The sequence below is a fragment of the Anabrus simplex genome, chromosome 1 (assembly GCF_040414725.1).
Source record: "Anabrus simplex isolate iqAnaSimp1 chromosome 1, ASM4041472v1, whole genome shotgun sequence".
Taxonomy (NCBI): domain Eukaryota; kingdom Metazoa; phylum Arthropoda; class Insecta; order Orthoptera; family Tettigoniidae; genus Anabrus; species Anabrus simplex.
Genome location: NC_090265.1, coordinates 1083107796 through 1083129550, shown reverse-complemented (window position 1 = coordinate 1083129550; position 21755 = coordinate 1083107796). Strand labels below are relative to the sequence as shown.

At 38.0% G+C, this 21755-nt stretch overlaps 1 protein-coding gene across 1 annotated transcript in view; it reads right to left on the bottom strand.

Annotated features, from left to right (window-relative positions):
* Positions 1-21755, bottom strand: part of Mcm6 (minichromosome maintenance 6) — a 121355-nt gene that overhangs the window by 44454 nt on the left and 55146 nt on the right. Inside the window, exons 9-10 of the mRNA XM_067137224.2 lie at positions 18340-18507; positions 6692-6829 (exon numbers count right to left, since the gene is read on the bottom strand). Of these exons, the coding sequence (XP_066993325.2) occupies positions 6692-6829; positions 18340-18507 (306 nt within the window). The remainder of the gene's footprint in view (positions 1-6691; positions 6830-18339; positions 18508-21755) is intronic.

Sequence of the window (21755 nt, the reverse complement as noted above, 5' to 3'; positions counted from 1 at the left end):
CATAATAATAATGTTTTCGCACTGCTCTCTTAGTTTAGCAGCAACACCGTTTTTTCTTCCCATCATAACAGGAACATTATCTGCGCTAAAAGCTATACAGTTTGCCATCGGAACGTCATATCTTTTCAGAACATCCAGGAGCAAATTAGCAATATTAATACCAGTAGAATTGCCTTCCAAATTTTCCATGGATAGCAAACGATTTTCAATCTTTTTCAATTCTTTATTGAAAAACGAGACGACGATAGGATAGAGCTTACTATCTTTATCATTGCTACCATCAGTTGAAATCGCAAAAGGTTCAGACTTTAAAGTCTGAATCACTTTACTATCTGCATCACGGGACATTTCATTAATTATGGCAGATGTTTTTGTTCTAGCACACGCATATTTCTTCGCAATGTCTGAATCTGGGAACATCTTTCTGAACAATGGCCCTGCGTGGTCCGAACAAGACAATGAAAGGTTATGTTCGACAATGAACGCCGTGAACAAACATTCTGCTCGAGTGACTGCATCATCTTCCTTCCCACCTACAAAAAAAAAACTTAATTTTTTGTTCCTTTCGAGACAGCTAGCACTATCTTTGTGTTTCTGTGTGACACTGTGGGCTACAAAATCTGTTTTCCCTCCATGTGAGATATTAATATCACACCGACACACGGAACAAAATGCATAATAGTTTCCTTTATTAGACTGTAAAATGAACGGAAATTCAGTTTTATAGGTATCCCTGAACACTTGGAGATAACGTTTGTTATGTTTTGTAGTCATCATGTAAAGAGAAAATACCACAAACTGTCACAGACACAACTCTCTGAAATACATTGAAGTCATTAAAATTATGAACTCTGGTCAACACAAAAGCACTGAAATACGCGAAACTACCACATACAAAACACATCAATATGTCTCGTACATTATTAACATATGATTTCCACAGGGGGAAAAGCACAGAACCGCAAGAAAAAACACGTTGTCTAAAACTCCACCGAAACTACGCACAGAAACAAGCGCGCGAACCACACAATAACAAACTCACTCTTTCATGCCGATCAACGGAGTCCCTAGTGGTCGCTAGTGCGCATGACCTTCTCTGACTCGTAAGACGATTGCCGTCCCGAATTCCCACCTGAAACAGCACACACGCTGCTGTAATGAGCGGGAAATATGATACACGAAGCCGACGGATGATCCGCCCGCGAAATAAAGCATCAAATACCGGTAAATATGCTTAAAAATGAGGTTGCGGAAATAAGAATTCGTCCTAGGGGAAGAGTACTGACCATACTGGAGGTTATATTGGTCAAAAATAGGAAGAAATAAAAATAAATCGGAAAACCGGAAGATGAGTTAAAAATCGGAAAGTTTCCGGGTAAATCGGAAGGGTTGGCAGGTATGATCATGGTATAGTAAGAAACAGTTGTATAGCTAGATCTACCATGGATGCTGAATACATGACAATGGGAGAGGTATCTCAAAAAGTAACTTGGATGAAAGATTTGCTATCAGAGCTAGGGCTGGAAAGCTTTATGGATATTCCTTGCAAAGTGTTTGCTGATAATGCAGCAGCAATTAAATTGAGTAAAAACAATATTGTCAGTGAAAGGTCAAAAAATATTGACATATGTACAATGTATGTAGAGAGCTAGTAGAAAAGGGGTTCATTGAGTTTGTATATGTAGCATCAGAGAGAAATGCTGCAGACTTGTTCACAAAGAATTTATCTGGCAACAAGCTTAAGAGTTTGTATAAGCTTATAGGTTTGCAATGAGAGGAAAATTGATTGAAGTGTAGAATTTTATTTTTTTGAGAAAAGGGGGGAGTGTTGGAATGTTGTGATTTTCTCATAAAAATAAGAGGTCATGTGTAGGCCTATATAGTTGTAAGGAATATAACAATGAGGTTATGTGTCAGTAACTCAGATAATTGAGTGGAGTGGTTCATCTTCGTTTGCTTTTATTCTTTGTACGTTTGATTTGCTTGGTGTGTGTGAAAGTCAGTTGTCAACAGCTCGTAATAAATGGATGTGTGTGAAGAAACTGGTGTTTCAATGATATAATTTGATTACCTAAACTGGTGTAACGAGTAGAATTGAAGATACTTCAACAATATTATACGCATATTAGGTAAGGAAGCAAAAAGAAAATACATCAAAAGTAATCAACAAAGATGGAAAACCTGTGTGTGTGGGAAGAAAAAGAAGTTTTGAAAGTATGGAAGGAATACTTCCAAAATCTGTATGAAGGACAAAATGAAACAAATGAATCCAAAGAAACAGACAAAGATAAAATAAATATCACCATTACAGTGGAAGGGACGAATAAACTATCAAATGAAATAGGAAGAGAAGATCTACGAATGTTGGATGTAGAAAAAGCTGTATTAGAAATGAAAAATAGCAAAGCTCCTGGAATAGATAACATCACAGTGGAAAGCTATCCCTGTTGGAATGCAGTTTTTTGCTAGGGGCTTTACGTCGCACAGACACAGATAGGTCTTATGGCGACGATGGGATAGGAAAGCCCTAGGAGTTGGAAGGAAGCGGCCGTGGCCTTAATTAAGGTACAGCCCCAGCATTTGCCTGGTGTGAAAATGGGAAACCACGGAAAACCATCTTCAGGGCTGCCGATAGTGGGATTCGAACCTACTATCTCCCGGATGCAAGCTCACAGCTGCGCGCCTCTACGCGCACGGCTAATTCGCCCGGTTTGGAATGCAGTGGCTGTATAGAATAATGAAGATAGTATGGAGTGACGGAGAGGTTCCTGATGATTGGACAAGGGCAATTATTGTACTTAATTTTTTTTTTAATGTAATAAGGCACTTTTGTGAGAACTACAGAGGAATAGCATTACTTTGTCATTGCATGAAGATTTATGAAAAGATAATCAATATAATAGAGTTCTGAGGGATGTTCCACCATTCAACACACTGTAAAATATATTAAAAACCGGGCGAGTTGACCGTGCGGTTAGGAGCACGGAGCTGTAAGCTTGCATCCGGGAGATAGTGGGTTCGAGCCCCACTGTCGGCAGCCCTGAAGATGGATTTCCGTGTTTTCCCATTTTCACACCAGGCAAATGCCGGGGCTGTACCTTAAATAAGGCCACGGCCGCTTCCTTCCAACTCCTAATCCTTTCCCATCCCATTGTCGCCATAAGACCTATCTGTGTCGGTGCGACGTAAAGCAACTTGTAAGGAAAAAATTAAATTTATTGGGCGAACACCGGTTTTGACTCCCTCGGAGTCATCATCAGTTCTTGTTGAATATCAAATCAAGGGGAATCTGATAACAATCATCATTAGGATTGACTACATACAACTCGATTGGTTGACATAAGACATCATAATAAAAAATGATACACATAATGGCGATTGCCTAAAAACACATCAATGGGTTGCAAAACATACACCTTGAATTGTAACGTACACATGGTATGCAATACTTGGAAATTAAAAAGTTCTTAGTTCTAGTTTAATGTGCCGTGTGTTCATGGAACACGAAACACTGGATACATATGCACTGGTAGAAATTATATACAAATCGACATGAAACACACATAATGATATGCAACACATGGCGCTTTAAGAATGTTCTTGAACTTGTTGGTCTTTTTTCTATCTAATTAAACTCGATTAAATATATACACATTGAAATGAAATGCACACAAAGACATAAACTACTAGGCACTTAAAAAGTTCTTCGTTCTGGTTTAAAAAACTGTCGTCTGTTCGTGGAACATGCAATACACTTGTTGGTCTTGTTTCAATCTATTGGAAACAGACGCACTAGTTGAAAATATACACCATGACACGAAAATGTATACATTGAAGTGAAACACATGGCACTTTAATGTTCTTGGATTTGGGTTAAAAAATACCATTGTATGTTTACATAACTCGACATAGACTTATCAGTCTTGCCACAATCATCTGAAAACATGTGAACCTTTTGAAACAAAACTTCATGACTAATTATACCACACAATCACATGAAATGTTTGGTAATTTATGGAAGTTCTTGGATCTGGGCTAAAACACTGCACATGTGTTTGGAGAATGCAGCATAGACTTGTTGGATTTGTTTCATCTTCTTGGATAAATTAATCAGTTGATATATATACATTGGCTTGAAACGCTTGGTATTTTAAGAAAGTTCTTGGATCTGATTTAAAATTATTGCCGTGTGTTTGTGAAACACGGAACATAATAGTCAGTCCTGTTTCAATCAACTTGCATATATGACACAGTTGAAATGAAATACATTTGACAATGAAACATTTAATAATGTAGAAATTGCTTGTTTTAGTTTATGTAATCTTGCAGTGCTTTAGAATAGTATGGAATAAACTTATTGGTAGATTTAAATTGGCTGAAGAGCTGGGGGAACATCCTTCGTTATGGAACCCTTGCTTATGCAGTTGTAACTGTCGTCAACTATTGTTGCTGATGTAGGATGGTGATGGTATGGGCTTGGCTTATGGAAACACGCACTGAAGGTGGGTGTCTGAGGAAAAAGAAAAGAAAGAAATGAGAAACTGTTGTGCGTGTTTGAGTTAAATTGTAAAATGATATTTGTATTACTTACTCACTCTGTTCCCGCTCACGCTGACCTGCCGTTAGAAGAGTGGGTTGCGATCTGTTCAACTGTGTGTGTGTGTGTGTGTGTGTGTGTGTGTGTGTGTGGTGCTTATTGTTGGCTAGGAGAGGGGGTGGGAAGAGGTGGAAGGAAGGGATGTGGCTTGCTTTGGGTTGGTTGAGGTGTGTAGGAGGTCTGCGAGAGAGGGGAAGTGCTTCCTTGTTGAGCCATTCTGTCTAAATATGTCTTGATGATGAGGGGATGAATGGCCTCATAAAGAATGTGTGTTTTTTCGGTGGATTCGTTCAGATTATGATTAGAATTAACTCGTTGGTCTAACGATATGTAAAACATTTCTTTGATATTGAGTACGAGTTACTTTTCCATGGTTTCAAATATTTGTAGGTCTTTGTCTATGTCGGAAAATTTATGATTGGATTCATGCATGTATAGACCCATGGCCGAATGTCTGTTATGTTTAACTGCATTAATATGTTCGATTTACCTGGTGTTAAAGCTTCTTCGGGGCCGATGACCTTCGATGTTAGGCCCCTCAAAACAACAAGCATCATCATCATCATCATCAAAGCTTCTTCCTGTCTGTCCGATGTAACTTGCTAAACAAGACTGGCACTATAATCTGTAGATGCCTGATTTGCCAAACTTGTCTGATTTATTCATGGTCCCTGGATTGTGGAAATGAGAACGATTGTTGTTGGTTGTTTTGAATGCTATTTTTACCCTGTGTTTTTTAAATAGGTTTGTTATTTGGTAAACAGAATCGTTGTTGAAGGTAAAAACTGAAAAAGTGTCCTTTTGTTTCTTTTCTTTAATAAGAGTAGATTTAGGTTTGTTTTGGACTTTAGATATAATTTGGCTATATAGCTTTGTCCACAGAGCTTATATTATTCCATTATCTCGTTCCAGCCTAAAAAGAGAACTAAACATCATCAGGACAATAGCTCTTTCTAATGGGTACAACAAAAGCTTCATCGACCAGTTCAGTTAGTGTGAAATGCTTAGATAACTCATTGTTTTCGTCTGGTTGTCTGACTATAGGATTCTTCCCTATTTTCATAGAAAGTATTGAATTTCCATTAAGCAAAAGTTGGTGTGCTATTTGATCTACACTTACATTGGCATGTGTGTTAGCTTCAGTAGGATCATTGCTCAAGCATCTTAAAAGTCTCCAAGCTTCTTGACTGCTGCTACCCATATGAACTTCAGACAGCAACTACATCCATGTCTCCTTTGTCTGGGAGATAGAGGAAAGAACACTTTGTGCTGCTTGAATAGTTTGCTCACTAAATGGGTCTTCTTCGTGAAGCCTGTAGTAATCGTGTAGCAGAGCAGTTGTTTCACGAGTTATACCTTGAAGGTAGTGTGTCTTGCAGCCTCTGGGAATTGATGCCCGTGAACAGAATTACACGATATCAATGAATTTGTCATAATCTTCGGGTATAAGAGAGGCAGTTTTTATCCTCTCATCCAACGTACTGTAAAACCTTTTCCAGTCAGCATTTCAAAAGTTATATCTCCGTCTGAACCGAACTTTGTGTGGTCTTATGGATAAAGAGAAGTGACATATTGGTGGCCAGTGTTGTGTTCTTGGGATTGGTGAGCCCATTTCTTTAGAACATTGCTGTACAAAGTAGTTGCTCACAAAGAGAAGATCTGCGTTATACCATCGGTGCCATCTTCCACTGTTGAAGGAGGAGGGAAGCTTATTGTCATGAATAAGGGAAAGCTCCTGAGTTTCAACCCATGAAACTACGATCTCTCAATTCTCATCTTCTTGAGCATATCCCCAGACGTGACTACGGCTGTTAAAGTCACCCATTACTACTGACCCTGTGTGTTTAACAAAATTTGCAGGTGGCGAGAAAGAGAACTTTCATTTGGAGGCTTGTACACAGATGTAATGGTCATGTTGCTTAGCTTCACGGTAATTATTTCGATGTCATTATCTTCAGTTGAATGTGGGAGCCCCTGAACCAAAGGCTTTGACAGCAAGAAGCAAGAACAAGAGATATTCTCTACAACTTCCTCAAAAGATTCAGACTGGTTAGAACTGTGGGACACTAATACAGGTTTTAACATAATACTCACTTTGCTTATAACTGGTTTGAACTGCCGGGCAAAAGTGATGTAGCGAAGCACCTCATCCCTTGTGTACACTCTTTCAATAGTCTCCTGGACATTGCTGTGAAGATCCACTATCTTGCGGGCAATTGCATAATCTACCACCTGGAAACATTAACATCAGAATTTGAGCAAGAAATAGAGTGATATTTATAAAGAAAAATTTTTCAGAGGAAGGTCTTCTTCCAGAACAGAAATAACCCTTATTGTCTAATATCTGCAACAATATTCATTGAAAAGCAGCAAATAAAACAGAAAAAGATTGTCAAACTCTGATTTTGTAAGGGAAGTTCAGCACATGAAGGGATGACAAGGAATAATAAATCAGATACTGGAAAGCCACCACCACCACCATTCAGGTCTAGAGAAAGGGCTGCCTAGTCAAGGCAATAGAGGGTTCTATTCCCGAGCAGGAGGTCAAAAATTTAAGAAATGGGATTTCTAATTCTGGAGTGGCTCATGGCCCTCAGGTTCCCCCAGACTGCACCAAAAGTGAATAGCAAAGGTGGCCGGACATAGGGTTAACTACTCTATCATACTTTGTGAGTTTATGGAAAATGGAAGCATTTAACTTCCACTCCTCCAAAGGCCTCCATACCTTGTGCTGGGGTTGCTCTGCTTTGCAGGTTAGTTCTCACACACAGAAAGAGTGAGAGAGCGCACCCTCCTGCTGGTTTTGATCTCCCACAAAGAATATGATACACTATTTATGTATACACAAAACTTGAGCTTCAAAAACCATAAAAGTAGTTAGTGGGACAAAAAACCAACAACATTATTACACAAAGAACTGGAGCAAACCATTAAATCAACTTAGCCCTAAAAATTTTACAGGTAAATATCCAGTTTGTCTGTTGACTGCCATCACCAATGTCTTGGTCTCGCTGATGTTGGGGTTATGTTCCTGGAACTGGGATTTCCATACTTTGAGTCTGGTCTGTACTTCCTCTTCTGTTTCACCCCAAATCATGATATCATCAGGGTCTTATATAAAATAAGTTCAACATTCTGCTGAAGGCTATGGTTAGAGGCACCTTTTTTTGGCAAAGTGCAAAATTTTTGCAAAATTTTACAAATTTGGCTCAAAAACACGAAACTATTTACGTTTAAGCAAACTTTTAAGGAAATTATTTGGAACTGCATCATTTGAAGTTTACAAGGGAGATTCGAGGCGAGTTGTGGCAATAAAATCCAATAATCGATGCCGCAATCGACATTATACCCTTTCGATATATATCGAAAGCTAAGGTATAGTATATCAATTATCGCTAAATTATCTTCCTGTGAACTGAAAAATTATCGTATTCATCGATCCTTGGTATTTAATTACGTGTAAACACATCACTGTGTATTTCCTCTTGCCTGTTGAAAATCGATGCTGATCGGAGCTTTTAATTTCCTATTTTGTGCTCAGTTTATTAAAATGGTTTTTGATCGAGAAAAAGAATTTGCATCGGAAGGATTTTACGTGTTTGACAAAACTAGAAAGATACTGATGTGCAAATACTGCATTTTATTATTAAATACTGCAATGTGCGAATTGAGTGGCACATGCCTGAAACATATTAATAACAGTTTCACATAAAAAGAACAAGGAAAAGGCGCTGACGACGACAGGTAACAGAAGACAAGCTAGTCTCACAGACACTAGTTCAGAGCCAAAACGAGCGAAATAAGATAAAGATGCATTCATTTTCTCTACAACTCGAGCTTTTATGGAGGCAAACATTCTACTGGAAAAAGCTGATCATCCGAAGCTGAGAGAGTGGATGGAGAAATATATACCAGGTTTGTGCAATACTATAAATTTTTTCTGAGGAAGAAATGTGAGGTTATGTCTTTCTGACAACTTTGTACGGTTATTATAGTTTTCTCGTTTAATGATACTTAGGCCTAGATAATGTACGCTAGAACCCTCATTTACTTACAATTATTATAAATCATTTAATTAATTCAAATGATGTCAAATAGCCCTCTAATATTAGGCCTATTGATTTTTTTATGGTGCTGGAGACTTGCCCACAGCTGGAAGACTAAGGGAAGGTTCTGCACCTCGAATCATCAAAAAGGAGGAGGAAAGATTAAAAGGAGCTGTGAAAGATGAAAGAGTTTCAATTCTTTGTGATGAAACTACTGATAAAAAAGGGCAATGTGTATTTATGGTTCTGATAAAAGTGCTTAGTTGTGGTGATAGTAAAGTTCAGAAGTTATTTGTAGGGGGAGTGAAATATTGTGAGCCATCCACTTCATGACCGTATCGATGAGTACAATCAACAAATTTAAAAACCACCTAATCGATTAGGTGGTTTTTAAATTAATTTGTTGATTGGGGGAGTGAAAGTTATTGCAAATGCTAATGCTACAGAATGTTCACAAGCAATTATGAGTGTAATTCACGAACTTGAAATTCGGCACCAGAATGTAGTTTTTATGACTTCAGATTCAGCACGTTACATGGGCAGGTGTATAAACGCAATTAGGGTTCTAGTTTCAGAAGGGTTGGTACACACGCAGTGCTGGGCTCATAAACTGAATTTGGTGGGCAGTGTGTGGGCCATGGAACTTAGTGCTTTGAACCAATGTGTTGTACAGGCAAAACACATCTTCCTTAATACACGAAAGAGAAAGCATGCATACAAGCAGAAATATGAAGACGAACCCCCTAAAGCTAAACTCTTCCCTATTCCTCTGATCACCAGGTGGAACTCGTGGTTTAAAAGTGTTGAGTTCCTTGGAGAATATCTTCATGATGTAATACACTTCATTGAAACTATTGAAGACGAGAGTGTTGCTGTGAACTATTTCAAAGCCTTGACCCCAAATGAAGTAACAAAAATTCATTACCTAGCTATTTTTCTTGTTGAGCATTGCTCAACATTTTGAAACTTGCTGCTCACATTAGAGAGTTCCAACATGCCTTTAATTCATGTACTTAAGTCTAAGCTTAGTGATCTTTCAAAGGGCTTTAAATTACTAGAGGATGCATTTTTTTTTTTAGACAACCTCGGATAAACTTTCCAAACTACCAAAACCAATGCAGACACAATTAACATCTTTGTTTCAATCTCTAGGTAGAGCAAGCCTGAAAAAGCTGAACCAATTAATAGAGTTTGACACAGGAAACTTTATCATTTCTTCTCTTGGTAAACTGTTTGATCCAAGAAGCATAATGTAAGGGATTTAGAAAATGATAAACTCTCTCGTCTAATAAAGCAAATTCCCATCTTACGAGAACTTTCAACATCAGAATACCTTGAACCATACACTGTGTTCAGGGATCTAGTTTATGAAGAACAGGTAGAGATATGGATGTGATTGCCTTTCTTCTTTCCCTGAAACCAGAATATGAGCATTTTCTATAAGCTGCAGTGAAGGCTTTATGGATCCCTGTCAGTAATGTTGATAGTGAGAGGGCATTCACAACGTATTGTAATGTAATGTCTGACAGGAGAACAGCTCCGACCCCCAGTAATATGGAACTCATGGTATCTCCGTCTTTTTCAGACTGATATGTAAATTATATACTTAAGGCTAGGCCATACTTGTTAGTGACAGCTGATACAATTTTTTTAAACTTCCATGTTTTGATGTAATGCGAAATACTGTATTTGTTTTAAGCAGAAGTGTAACTCGTGTATTTATAAACTTATGCAAAAAATACATCGTCGTTATACTGCAAATTTGCAATCAACTAAGTTACTGGTTTACCTTTTATAGCTGAAAAGTGGAAATAAAATTTAGCGAAATTGACAAAATAAAATAAAAGTAGCTAAAATTATACAGAAATAACTGTTAAGAAATGACGAAATTAGGCAAAAAATTTCAACACAAACGGGTGCCTCTAGCTATGGTTCCTATTAGAAGGACTGTTCCTAACTGGGAATTTCTCTTAAAAGTTTTGCAAGCTGAATGCTGGGCTTAGTTTTGTTAAGGTGTTAAATAGAAGTAGTCTGTGAAAGGAAGAAGTGAACATCCACAGTTCAACTCAAGGCAGCACACAAGCTGACCAGGCTAATGTAAGACCAATGAGGATATAAGTACTCAGACACCTTCAATTTTCTCAGTATTACATTATTAACAGGATTTTGTTGAATCTTTTAAAAATATTGCTTCTTCCTTTCACATATTACTTCTACTTAACATCTTTACAAAACCAAGCCTGGCATTCAGCTTGCAAAACTTTTAAGAGAAGTTCCCCCTCAGGAAGAGTCCAATCTACTGTATTTACCCGAATAATCACCGCACCCTCATTTTAGAAAGGCACATTTTGAAAAAAATGAAATGAACTAAAATTCCTTTCATCGGAAGAGTAACTTAGGCATAAACAAATATTTCGTATCACTCCGCGAGGTCCACGTGGTCTTTACGCAAATATCACTGCTATGAAATATATTTTCCATGAAAATGAGCAAGTAGGTCTACTTACGTGACAGGTATTTCATTAATCTGAACTTGCAATAGGCTCGATTCCCTGTAGATGGGAAGATTCATTGTCTCTTGCATCACTAGAATCCTCTCCTAAATTACAAGTTCGTCACACACCACGTCTAACGCCTGTAGGCGGCTGGAATATGTAATCTATATATATAAAATAAGAGTTTTGTCTGTACATTGCTCAGAATTTAAAAAGGATGGTATTTCTGTATCGGTCATGTCCATAGTAACAAAGAAATGCACTTTTTAATTTTCTGTAATTTCTGTCTGTATATATGTACACACATCACGAGAGAACGGCTGAAGAGAATTTAATGGAAATTGGTATGTAGTGTCCGGGAATAAGTCGCTACAATCTAGGCCATAAATAATCTTATTCACGCTGATAGAAATAGTAGTTTAGGGGAAGGCCTAAAATTTAATTCTCAAATATTTATGTTATTAGTGGTCCTATCTTAATGAAAATCGGTATGCAAAGTCGGGAAATAAGTCGCTATAATCTAGGATATAAATAAGCTTATTCATTCTGAAGGAAGTGGTAGTTTAGGGGAAGGCCTAAAATTTAATTCTCAAATATTTGTGTTATTAGTGGTCCTATCGATAAATACTACATAGTTATGTATCATTTATGTCTTATACATTTTTACCGTACCGCCTATGATAAAGAGATATTCATGAATTTGGATTTTTGTTGCTAAGTCCATATCAGTGCCAAGTCACAAGAAAATAGGTAAACAGAATTTCATGAAAATCCTTATGTAAAGTTGGGGAATAAGGAACTACAGTCTACGCTATAAATAATTTCGTAAGACGCCCTAATATCACAGAGTCGAAAGAAAACTAAATGTGAAGGCCTACAATACAGAAAGCTCATAACAATAACATTACATTGACCATTGTTTGTTGCGATGTGCTTTGTGTCTTCTGTTACCAGTCATATCCTATAGATACCGGGTATTTTTTTAAAATTTGCTTTGCGTCGCACCGACACAGATAGGTATTATGGCGATGATGGGATAGGAAAGGGTTAGGAGTGGAAAGGAAGCGGCCTTGGCGTTATTTACGGTACAGTCTGGTGTGAAAATGGGAGACCACGGAAAACCATATTCAGGGCTGTCGACAGTGGTTTTCGAACCCACCACCTCCTGGATGCAAACGCTTAGCTGCGCGCCCCTAACTGCACGGCCAACCCGCCCTGTCGTACCGAGTACAACAGCCTGCCTGAATATTGGCTGGAAGTAGCTGGGGAGTCAGATAGCTTTCTTCTTAAGCATGCCATTCCTCTGGTTCATAAATGTTCTGATACTACTGGTACGTAACAAACTGGTTCATCATAGCATTCGAGCAATTCAAGCCCTACTCTGAGGCACTGATTGGAATGAGCAGTGTGTATATTTAACAGAACAATGGCAGAGGAGTGTTCACGGCTGTCTGCAGCCTGGTCATTCCAGCACTGGAACTTTGGACAGTTAGATCGGCATCGTAGTACTGAACTGTATATAGGATAATATTTTTTGTTTATTTCCACCTATTCAATACATTACAAGATGTTGGCATTTACTTTAAAACATTATTCAGATGAGACATGTTTCGCCTCCTACTGTGAGGCAACCTCAGTCATTATCAAAAAACGGCTTTAAGCCGTACAATCATACGACGTCCTAATCAACAAAGAACTACATATGTGTTTAACATTTTATTAGATCTTTAGTTATTTCATTGAACATTTTATATGTACTACCTATGAATCCACTAGTTTTTAGTATCAATTGAATGTAATGTATATTCTCATAGAACTGATATTTTATGCCTTCCACTATGTATTAGACATCTATTAATGACTACGGCTTCAAGCCACCTTCTTTTACTATAGTACAATCAAACAAGTCCTATTCAACAAAGAACTACATATGTTTTTATCAATATATTAGATATTTAGTTACTTCATGAACATGTTTATAACAAACGTAAATCTTACCTCTCTTATAATCATCAAACACATTTTTGAATATCTTTAACCAGATGCCTGGTAAAATAATAAGGTTTTTGATAATGACTGAGGATGCCTCACAGTAGGAGGCGAAACATGTCTCATCTGAATAATGTTTTAAAGTAAATGCCAACATCTTGTAATGTATTGAATAGGTGGAAATAAACAAAAAAAATATTATCCTATATACGGTTTATGAAACTTTCAATACGGACGAAAAATGATTTTCATCACTTGTAATCGTAGTACTGTTCGTTAAAAGTGAGAAAATGTCCGTTTTTTTCATTTGAGCGAGTATTTTATATGATAACATTGCTTTTAATTGCTACATTCTTACTGACGTTTTAATAATGGCTTAAGTCAACTGTCATTAGGAAAACCACAAAGACTGTCTTTCTGAGAATCCCGTAGCGAAGCACGGGTTCATCAGCTAGTTGAAAGATAAAATCACAGCGACGAGTAATATGATCAAGATTATGCAATTAATAAACGCCCTAGATGGATACAAGAACGTGCGACATATTTCCAGGACTACGACAACTCTGATTTTCAGACACATTTTAGGTTATCTAAAGCTTCCGAACATAACCTGGAATTCCCAACACATAGGTAGACCTAAAATGAATTCTCGATTATAGCTAATATCTTGTACGGTACACGACTTCTAATGAATGAAGGAATACTGACTTACTTTTTGAGTGACGTACAATGTGTAGGCTATAATTGGTTTTTCTTATTCCCTTTGTTAATGCTTTCTGCCACCAAGTTCAATAACAATTCACTCTCTTGGAAAGTCATATTAGGCTTCTTTCTCCGTCTCTGCTCAATAGCGGACATAATTTACGCAAATTATTTGCAAACCCCGAATGGAATCAAAAACTTGTTTACAATTCGATAGTGGCGGCAGCACGCAGTCATTCTTTTTCTGTACGCCAGTATGAAAAAATGTGGTTCAAACTGAGATTGAAACAAAAACTTAGTTCTGGTAAACCGAGATAATAAATTCTGTGGTGAATACGGAAGTGAGCGTTAACCGAAATAATGACATATCTGAGTTTTGAAAATCTAAGATAACAGCAAAAGTTACCGACGTTGGTGAATACGGGCCTAAAACACATCTCACACATGGTCTCTTTTTACTGGACAGTAACACGACGGATGGTGGATAATTCTTTTCATGCAATGTAAACACTTGAAATAGACACACCGGCAAAATCTTATGTTAGTTTTGCGATACAGTAAAACCTCGTTAATTTGAAGTCTTTGTAATACAGAAATCGGACTTCCAATTATGTGATTTCGAATTAACAGCCATCTTGTAATTCAGAAATGCCAACCGTCACCAATTTTTGCAGATTCTGCTTTTCCGCGTATTGCCTGCTACGTGATATTGTGGCTTTCCTTAAAATGCTGAATACAAAAGAATTACGATTTCACTCTATTTTCAACTGTGAAATGAAATGGCGTATGGCTTTTATTGCCGGGAGTGTCTGAGGACATGTTCGGCTCGCCAGGTGCAGGTCTTCCTATTTGACGCCCTCGGGCGACCTGAGAGTCATGATGAGGATGAAATGATGATGCAGACGACACAGACACCCAACCCCCATGCCGGAGAAATTAACCAGTTATGGTTAAAATTCCCGACCCTGCCGGGAATCGAACCCAGGACCCCTGTGACAAAAGGCCAACACGGTAACCATTTAGCCATGGAGCCGCACATTTTCAACTGTGAAACACACCGAAGTGAGTGAAAGTGCAGAAAGGTACCCCTGCACATTCCGGAAGACGCATTATATCGTGACGTGGAGAAATTTTGAATTTAAATTACTCTGTAAAATATGGTACTTTTTTTTTTTTTTAATGTAAAGTCACTTTAGAATTAAAAGTCTGAATTGTTTTCTGTTTAAATATGACATATAGGGACAGTTTTCTTCCATCTACGGTTGCAAAAAGCATAACTGTACACTCAGCATTGAAAACTAGATGAGCCACGAGCGTGTTGGCAACCTTGACGCAAATAAAACCTGCACCCCAATTTCGTGCCTCGAATTTAAAAAATATATATATGCGGGGATTATTTGCGTAAATACGGTAATAGGAACTACAGCCTTCAGCAGAGTGTTGAACTTCTTTTATTTCAGACTTGCTTACAGACAATTGTAAAAAACACCTTAATATTTTAAACAAAATTAACTTATAATTTATGTGTTATTATATACAACAATAAGATCCTTTAAAGATCTGAATTAACTACAGTCCATTAATGACAGAATCTCAACTTAACACCACAATGTATTCTCATACATGTAAAATGTGTGTTATGGAAGTTGTATGTTTTTATAAGGGTGTTTTCTCAATAGACTCCATAGTTTTAATTCAAGATACATGTGTGATATGCAATGATATTTTAATAGTGACAAATTTTGATCGGATTACATAGACAGAACCAAATACCAAGATTTAAACGATGTCCTTCAAAGTTTAAATATTTTAGAAATGAAAAATAGGAAGATTTTTTAATCTCCTAAAAAGTACCATAACACTTGTAAAGCTCGAGAATATGGGCTAAAAACGCGTATAATGAGCCACGGTCTTGAAAAAAGGCCTACAGTTACAAGGCGAATTGACCATTAAATTTAAAATCTTACACTAAGAAAACATAAAAATGATTACAAGAGAATGTACCTAATCATTCTCATTTATGCCACTTGTATACGAATAACAATATTTATGTCACACCAACACACACAACAAAATGTATAATAGTTTCCTTTATCAGACGGTAAAATGAACGGAAATTTAATTTTATAGGTATCTCTGAACATTTGGAGATAACATTTGTTAAGTTTTTTGGCCATAACATGAAGAGGAAATACCAGAAAGTGTCACCAATACAACTTCCTGAAATGCTTTCAAGTCGTTAAAATTATAAAGTAAGAATGAACAAAATTGCATCGAAATACGCAAAACTAGATCGGTATGTCTCATACATTATTAACATACGACTCTGACACGGGGAAAAGCACAGAACTGCTAGAAAAATCACGTGGCCTACAACTCCAACGAAATTACGCACAGAAACAATGTTAATAGTACGCGAACCACACAATAAGAAAGTCATTCTTTTGACCCGATTAACTGAGTCGCTAGCGCGCGCTACCTTCTCTTGCATGTAGGACGATTGCCGTCCCAAATCCCAAGCCGTTAAGCACACACAATGCTGTAGCGAGCAGGAAACACAATACACGAAGGTGACGGACGATACACTCGCGAAATACAGCATCAGATAAATACGCTTGAAAATGAGGTTGGGTAAATTACACAAGCACAAGGAAATGTTCTTTATCCTAGGTGAAGATTATTGACCGTACTGGAGGTTATATTGGTCAAAAATAGGAAGAATTAAAAATAAATCGGAAAATCGGAAGAAAAGTTAAAAAACGGAAAGTTTCTGGGTAAATCAGAAGGGCTGGCAGGTATGAAATATACATCCTTGTTCTCTTTTTGTTTTTTGAACTTTGATGACCGAAGATGTCTTCCAGTGAGGATGAAATATGTACCACGATAATGTTATTCTGAAAGGAATAAATTAATTTGTATTGTAAAGGTGGAATTCTCCTAAAAAGTACCATAACACTTGTAAAGCTCGAGAATATGGGCTAAAAATGTTCATTTCTTATAATCTGGATTTTAGGCGCATGAATCCTACAGTGATGTCCTGATGGATACAAGGAGCTGTATTTGAGGATATTCTTCTGTACTCTCTTATCAGGTTATGAAGGCATCAAATTTTTGGAGGCTCAACATTGATTCAATACAGGTAACCAAAAGAGAGGAGTGGATTTAATGGTGCTACAAAAAACAAAAATGACACTGTACAAGTCATATTTCATTCCCATCCTTACATATTCTCTGGAAACCTGCACACTAACATCAAAGGATTGTAGTAGGATTCAAGCATGTGAAACATGATGAGATCCGATCCAACCTAGGTCTAAATGAATCGATGGAGGAAAGACTTAGGTCATCTAGACTTAAATGGTTTGGGCATGTTAAACGAATGAATAGCACAAGGTTACCATGTGCTTATTTGGAAAAGAGAATAACATGTAGAAGACCAGCTGGAAGACCAAGAAGAAGATGGATGGACCAACAGAGTGAAGACGTGGAGAGAAGAGGATGGAATTGGGAATCTGTCTTGGACAACGAAATGTTTTTGAATAGGCAACATTGGAAGACGCTCGTTTTCAAACACCGTACCCGGCTTGCTGGAAGGGCAAACCAATGATGATGACTGACAGCATGGCTTGATTTCAAAACCGCGTTGATCTTCTTAACAAGGAGGCTGTTCAGCCTCATTGAAGAGAGGTACTCTGCTGCAGAATATACTAATGACATCGCTGATGTTTGCAGAGTGGACACAGAAGCTTCCCATGTTAAACAAGTGAGTCTGTGGATGACCATGTTCCTTGTCTGTAGTTTAACAGTGCCATCGTTCAGGCATTTCTCAAAAGATAACATGCTGTTAAGACTAACTTCAAGACTAACTTGGATCTGAGTTGCAAGGTAGCAGTGTCAAATCACATGAGACCTTTAAAGAAAGATTTGACTTTCAATTCTTAAAAGAAATAACATTTTGTTTTTGTGATTATATGGTCTCGGACATCACTTTCTCATTCAAGGCAGAGAGATCTGCTTTAATAATACTCTCAACCTGTTTGGTAGAAGAATGCCGAGTAATTATTTTTTGCTAGTGATTTCATGTCGCAAAAATACATCAAAGGTTTTTGGTGATGCAAGGATGGGAAAGAAGATTAGGATGCTACTGGCTGTGACCTTAATTAAGGTACAGCCCCAGCATTTGTCTGGTGCAAAAATAGGAAACCACAGAAAACTATCGTCAGGGCTGCTGACAGTGAAATTTGAACCCACAATCTCCCAAATGCATGCTCATAGCTATGTGACTCAAACCGCACAGCAAACTCGTTCGGTAAAGCTAAGTAACTATTGCCAGGTCATTAACATAACCAAACTTACAGGAGAGAGACAATGTTGTAGAATAGAATGGTAAATGTTGTAATGGGTAAAAATCAAAGTAAACTTGAAGTATTTATGGTATTATTATACGATATGCATGAGTTGCGATTTTATAATGTACACACAGTATAAGCCAGTGGATAAGAATACTTACCTCATTGCATTCATCAACAAGAATGAAAAACAGATCAAAACGAGACATAATTGGTGCAGACAAGGCAATATTCTGCTGTAATGACTTGGTACGATCATAACGCCCACCGATTGGATTAGCTGCAGCCAAAATAGATGTGCGGGCATTTAGAGTAGCTCGTACTCCTGCCTGAAAGATGAATTATGGTTGTTATTAACAAGCATCTGTTCACACAGTTGCAATAAATTCAGATTTTCAAAATCAAAAACTTGAGGAAGAAAATGACATAATACATAATCTGATAACACCAACAACAACCTATCAAGGTTCATATAATGATACGAATATCTAATATTAAAAATTTATATGCATTTCTATGACAAGCATTGTTTCCAGTAAAATAAAAGTACTTATTCAACAGAAGAATTTGAAAATGAATTTAAAAATAAAACAAAACTTATTTTATTAAGCCGCAAAGGTCACAAACTCATCAAAAGGGAACGTAAGTTCCCTAAGTAACAGAACAATTGAAATTTATATGCCTTGATTAATGCACACTCACAAAGAAAGTGAATGACGATATCAACAGTGTTTGCGCCATAGGCTAGTATGAGTTTGATGAATGATGACATCAGCAGTGTTTGTATCATCAGCTAGTATGAGTTAGAGTGTCTCCTGCAGGCTGAGGTACCATCTTAGGCCAGAGAGATTGGTGCACTCTATAAGGATATGGACCACGGCGAAGTAAGCACCACAAGAACACAGGTTTTTTTTGCTAGTTGCTTTACGTCGCACCGACACAGATAGGTCTTATGGCGACCATGGGATAGGAAAGGCCTAGGAGTGCAAGAACACACTCGGAGGGGTCTTCCCTCTTTAAGAGGTAAGAGTGCATAGAACATCCATGACCTACCCTCAGCCTGCACAAAACTACGACCTCTCTATCCATGAAGGCCAGAAAGAGGACCGTCACGTAGGAGTAGTCTTCTTAATTGCTCTCAGCTTTTTGGGAGTTTGAATAGCTAGCCACTCTAAATTGGGTGATGCCAAGATAGTTCAGCATAGCTGAGAACAACCCTAGCTGGTACAGTGGAACCTCGATTATCCGTTCCCGGAAAATACGTTTTCCCGGAATATGCGTTCAAATTACACGGTCCCGTGAGCATCGTAATTAAATCACGTTGTAAAAGTCCCGCATTATCCGTTCCTCGAAGAAACGATTTCCCGGATCAACCGTCCAGAAATTCCAGTCCCATCAATGCTAAATCCTCTATCAATCGTTTTTTAATAAACTGTATCTCACGAAAGGACAGCTATGGAATATTTATGGATCACTGCGATAATTAAAGCAAGTAGGGCCTACTGTACCGGTACTGAAAAAGCAGTCGGCGGTGAACTTTCATAAGGGACCATCTTAGCATCGCATTCGGGTGCTATTGTTTAGAGAATCTCGGAAAATCATAAAGCAGAGAGTGGCCACAACAATTGCAAGGAGACACGGTGCATTTCGACAGCTCTGCTTGAAGACAGAACGAGTTTCGTCAAATGTTCGCACTTATAAAACGTCCATATTATGTCCAGGGTTAGATGTTTATATTTTGACATTTTTTCGATCGTACTGCCGAAGAGGTTTTCGACACTTTGCTCAGGGCACTGCAGAGTAACTGGGCTTTCAGGCAGGAATCGAAACTGCTCCTTCTTAACACAAATTCAGTATTTGTATCAATGCTAAATCCTCTATAATTATGTTAGCGAGACCAAAACGGACGTTGCACCTTACATTTAAAAAAAAAAAGAAAGCCATGGGAGGTCTTGGGATTGCCTATTACTGTTTAGGTTCTAATGTAAGACTGGGAATTTTACGTTTTCGTGTTAAAATACCAAAAACCGCAGTCGTTTTATTTGCGCACGTTACATTTTAAATGGTTGGTATCATTTCAAACTCGTACCAACATGAGCAGTGAGCGCGCTTTCCAGATGACCTCAAGGTCATGAATAACCGTAATTTCTGAAGTTTTGATATTTCTTTTATCTTTCCAATTTGATTGGATTTGTGACGCGCATAATTGAATTTAATGCATTCGAGAACTTTTAAGAATCGATACATACATTCGAAACCATGTTTTTGAGTTCAACATAACCTTTAAAAGTCGATGTAGGCCTAATTTGCGCGGTACGAGATTTCCAGAAACTGACTACGAACAGTATACCGGAGACCAAATTACAATGAAAGATTAAGAAATGAACGGATTTTGCCATCATTTTGGGTGCTTTTGTATCTAATGTGCTTTATTTTATTAGATGAAAGAATTAAAAACTACTTTTCGTCGATTGTCGTTTGGCTTGGCGTTGTTAGATTTATCGAAGAGTTTGGCTAGCGTAATCAAAGTTGCTGAACTGAAAGACGTTTTCACGGGAAAATGACGAAGATTCTCCTGTAAAATTGAATATAAAGTATCGAGATTTTGAACTCGCGTACCGGTAATTAATGCACTTTCGCGGTCTAACATGCCCGCCTCTCATCCAGAGGGCCCGGGTTCGATTGCGACCAGGTCAGGCAATTTTACCTGGATGTAAGTCTGGTTTCAGGTCCACTCAGCCTATGTGATTACCTTTAATTGTGGAGCTATCTAATGGTGAGATGGCGACCCCGATCTACAAAGGCAGGAATATCGGCCGAGAGGATTCGTCGCACTGACCATGCGCACCTCGTAATCTGCAGGCCTTCGAGCTGAGCAGCGGTCGCTTGGCAGAAAGTCCCACTGGGGCTGTAGTTTGGTTTGGTTTAGGAGTTTTTGTAAGATTATAATTATACATATTTCATTTTTGTGATGTTTAGCCAAATTGTTGATGGTTTTCATTCATTCCCGGATTTTCCGTTTTCCCGTATTGTACGTTTTATTTTCATGGTCCCTCGGAAAACGGAGAATCAAGGTTTCACTGTACATTCACAGATCTTCACACATTCACAGAAGCTTACAGCTTTATCTGCAAGTTCATTTCCCGCACTCAATGTGACTTGGGAGCCATGCAAAAGTGATCCTGGTGCCAGCAACACACAACCTAGTTGGAGGTCATGAATCTGCTATGCCAGTGGGTGTTGTGGGGAACAGGTCTCAACAGACTGCAGGGAACTTAATGAGTCTGTACTCATGAGAAAGTGGTCTCTTTTGTCACCAAGCACAAACTGCAGAGCTTCTAAGACAACGAAAAGCTCTGCAGTATACATGCTACAGACACCAGGAAGCAAGATCTCCATGCTAATATTATCGGAGATGAAGGAGCATCCCACATTTTCTCTCATTTTAGAACTACCTGTGATACTGATGAATGAAGTCCTGGAAATACTGCCAATGAACAGAGGCCTTTGATCCACGGTGTAGATCTAGCCGTATATTCAGCCGCGGAACTAGCCATGGAGTTACCTCACTATGGGT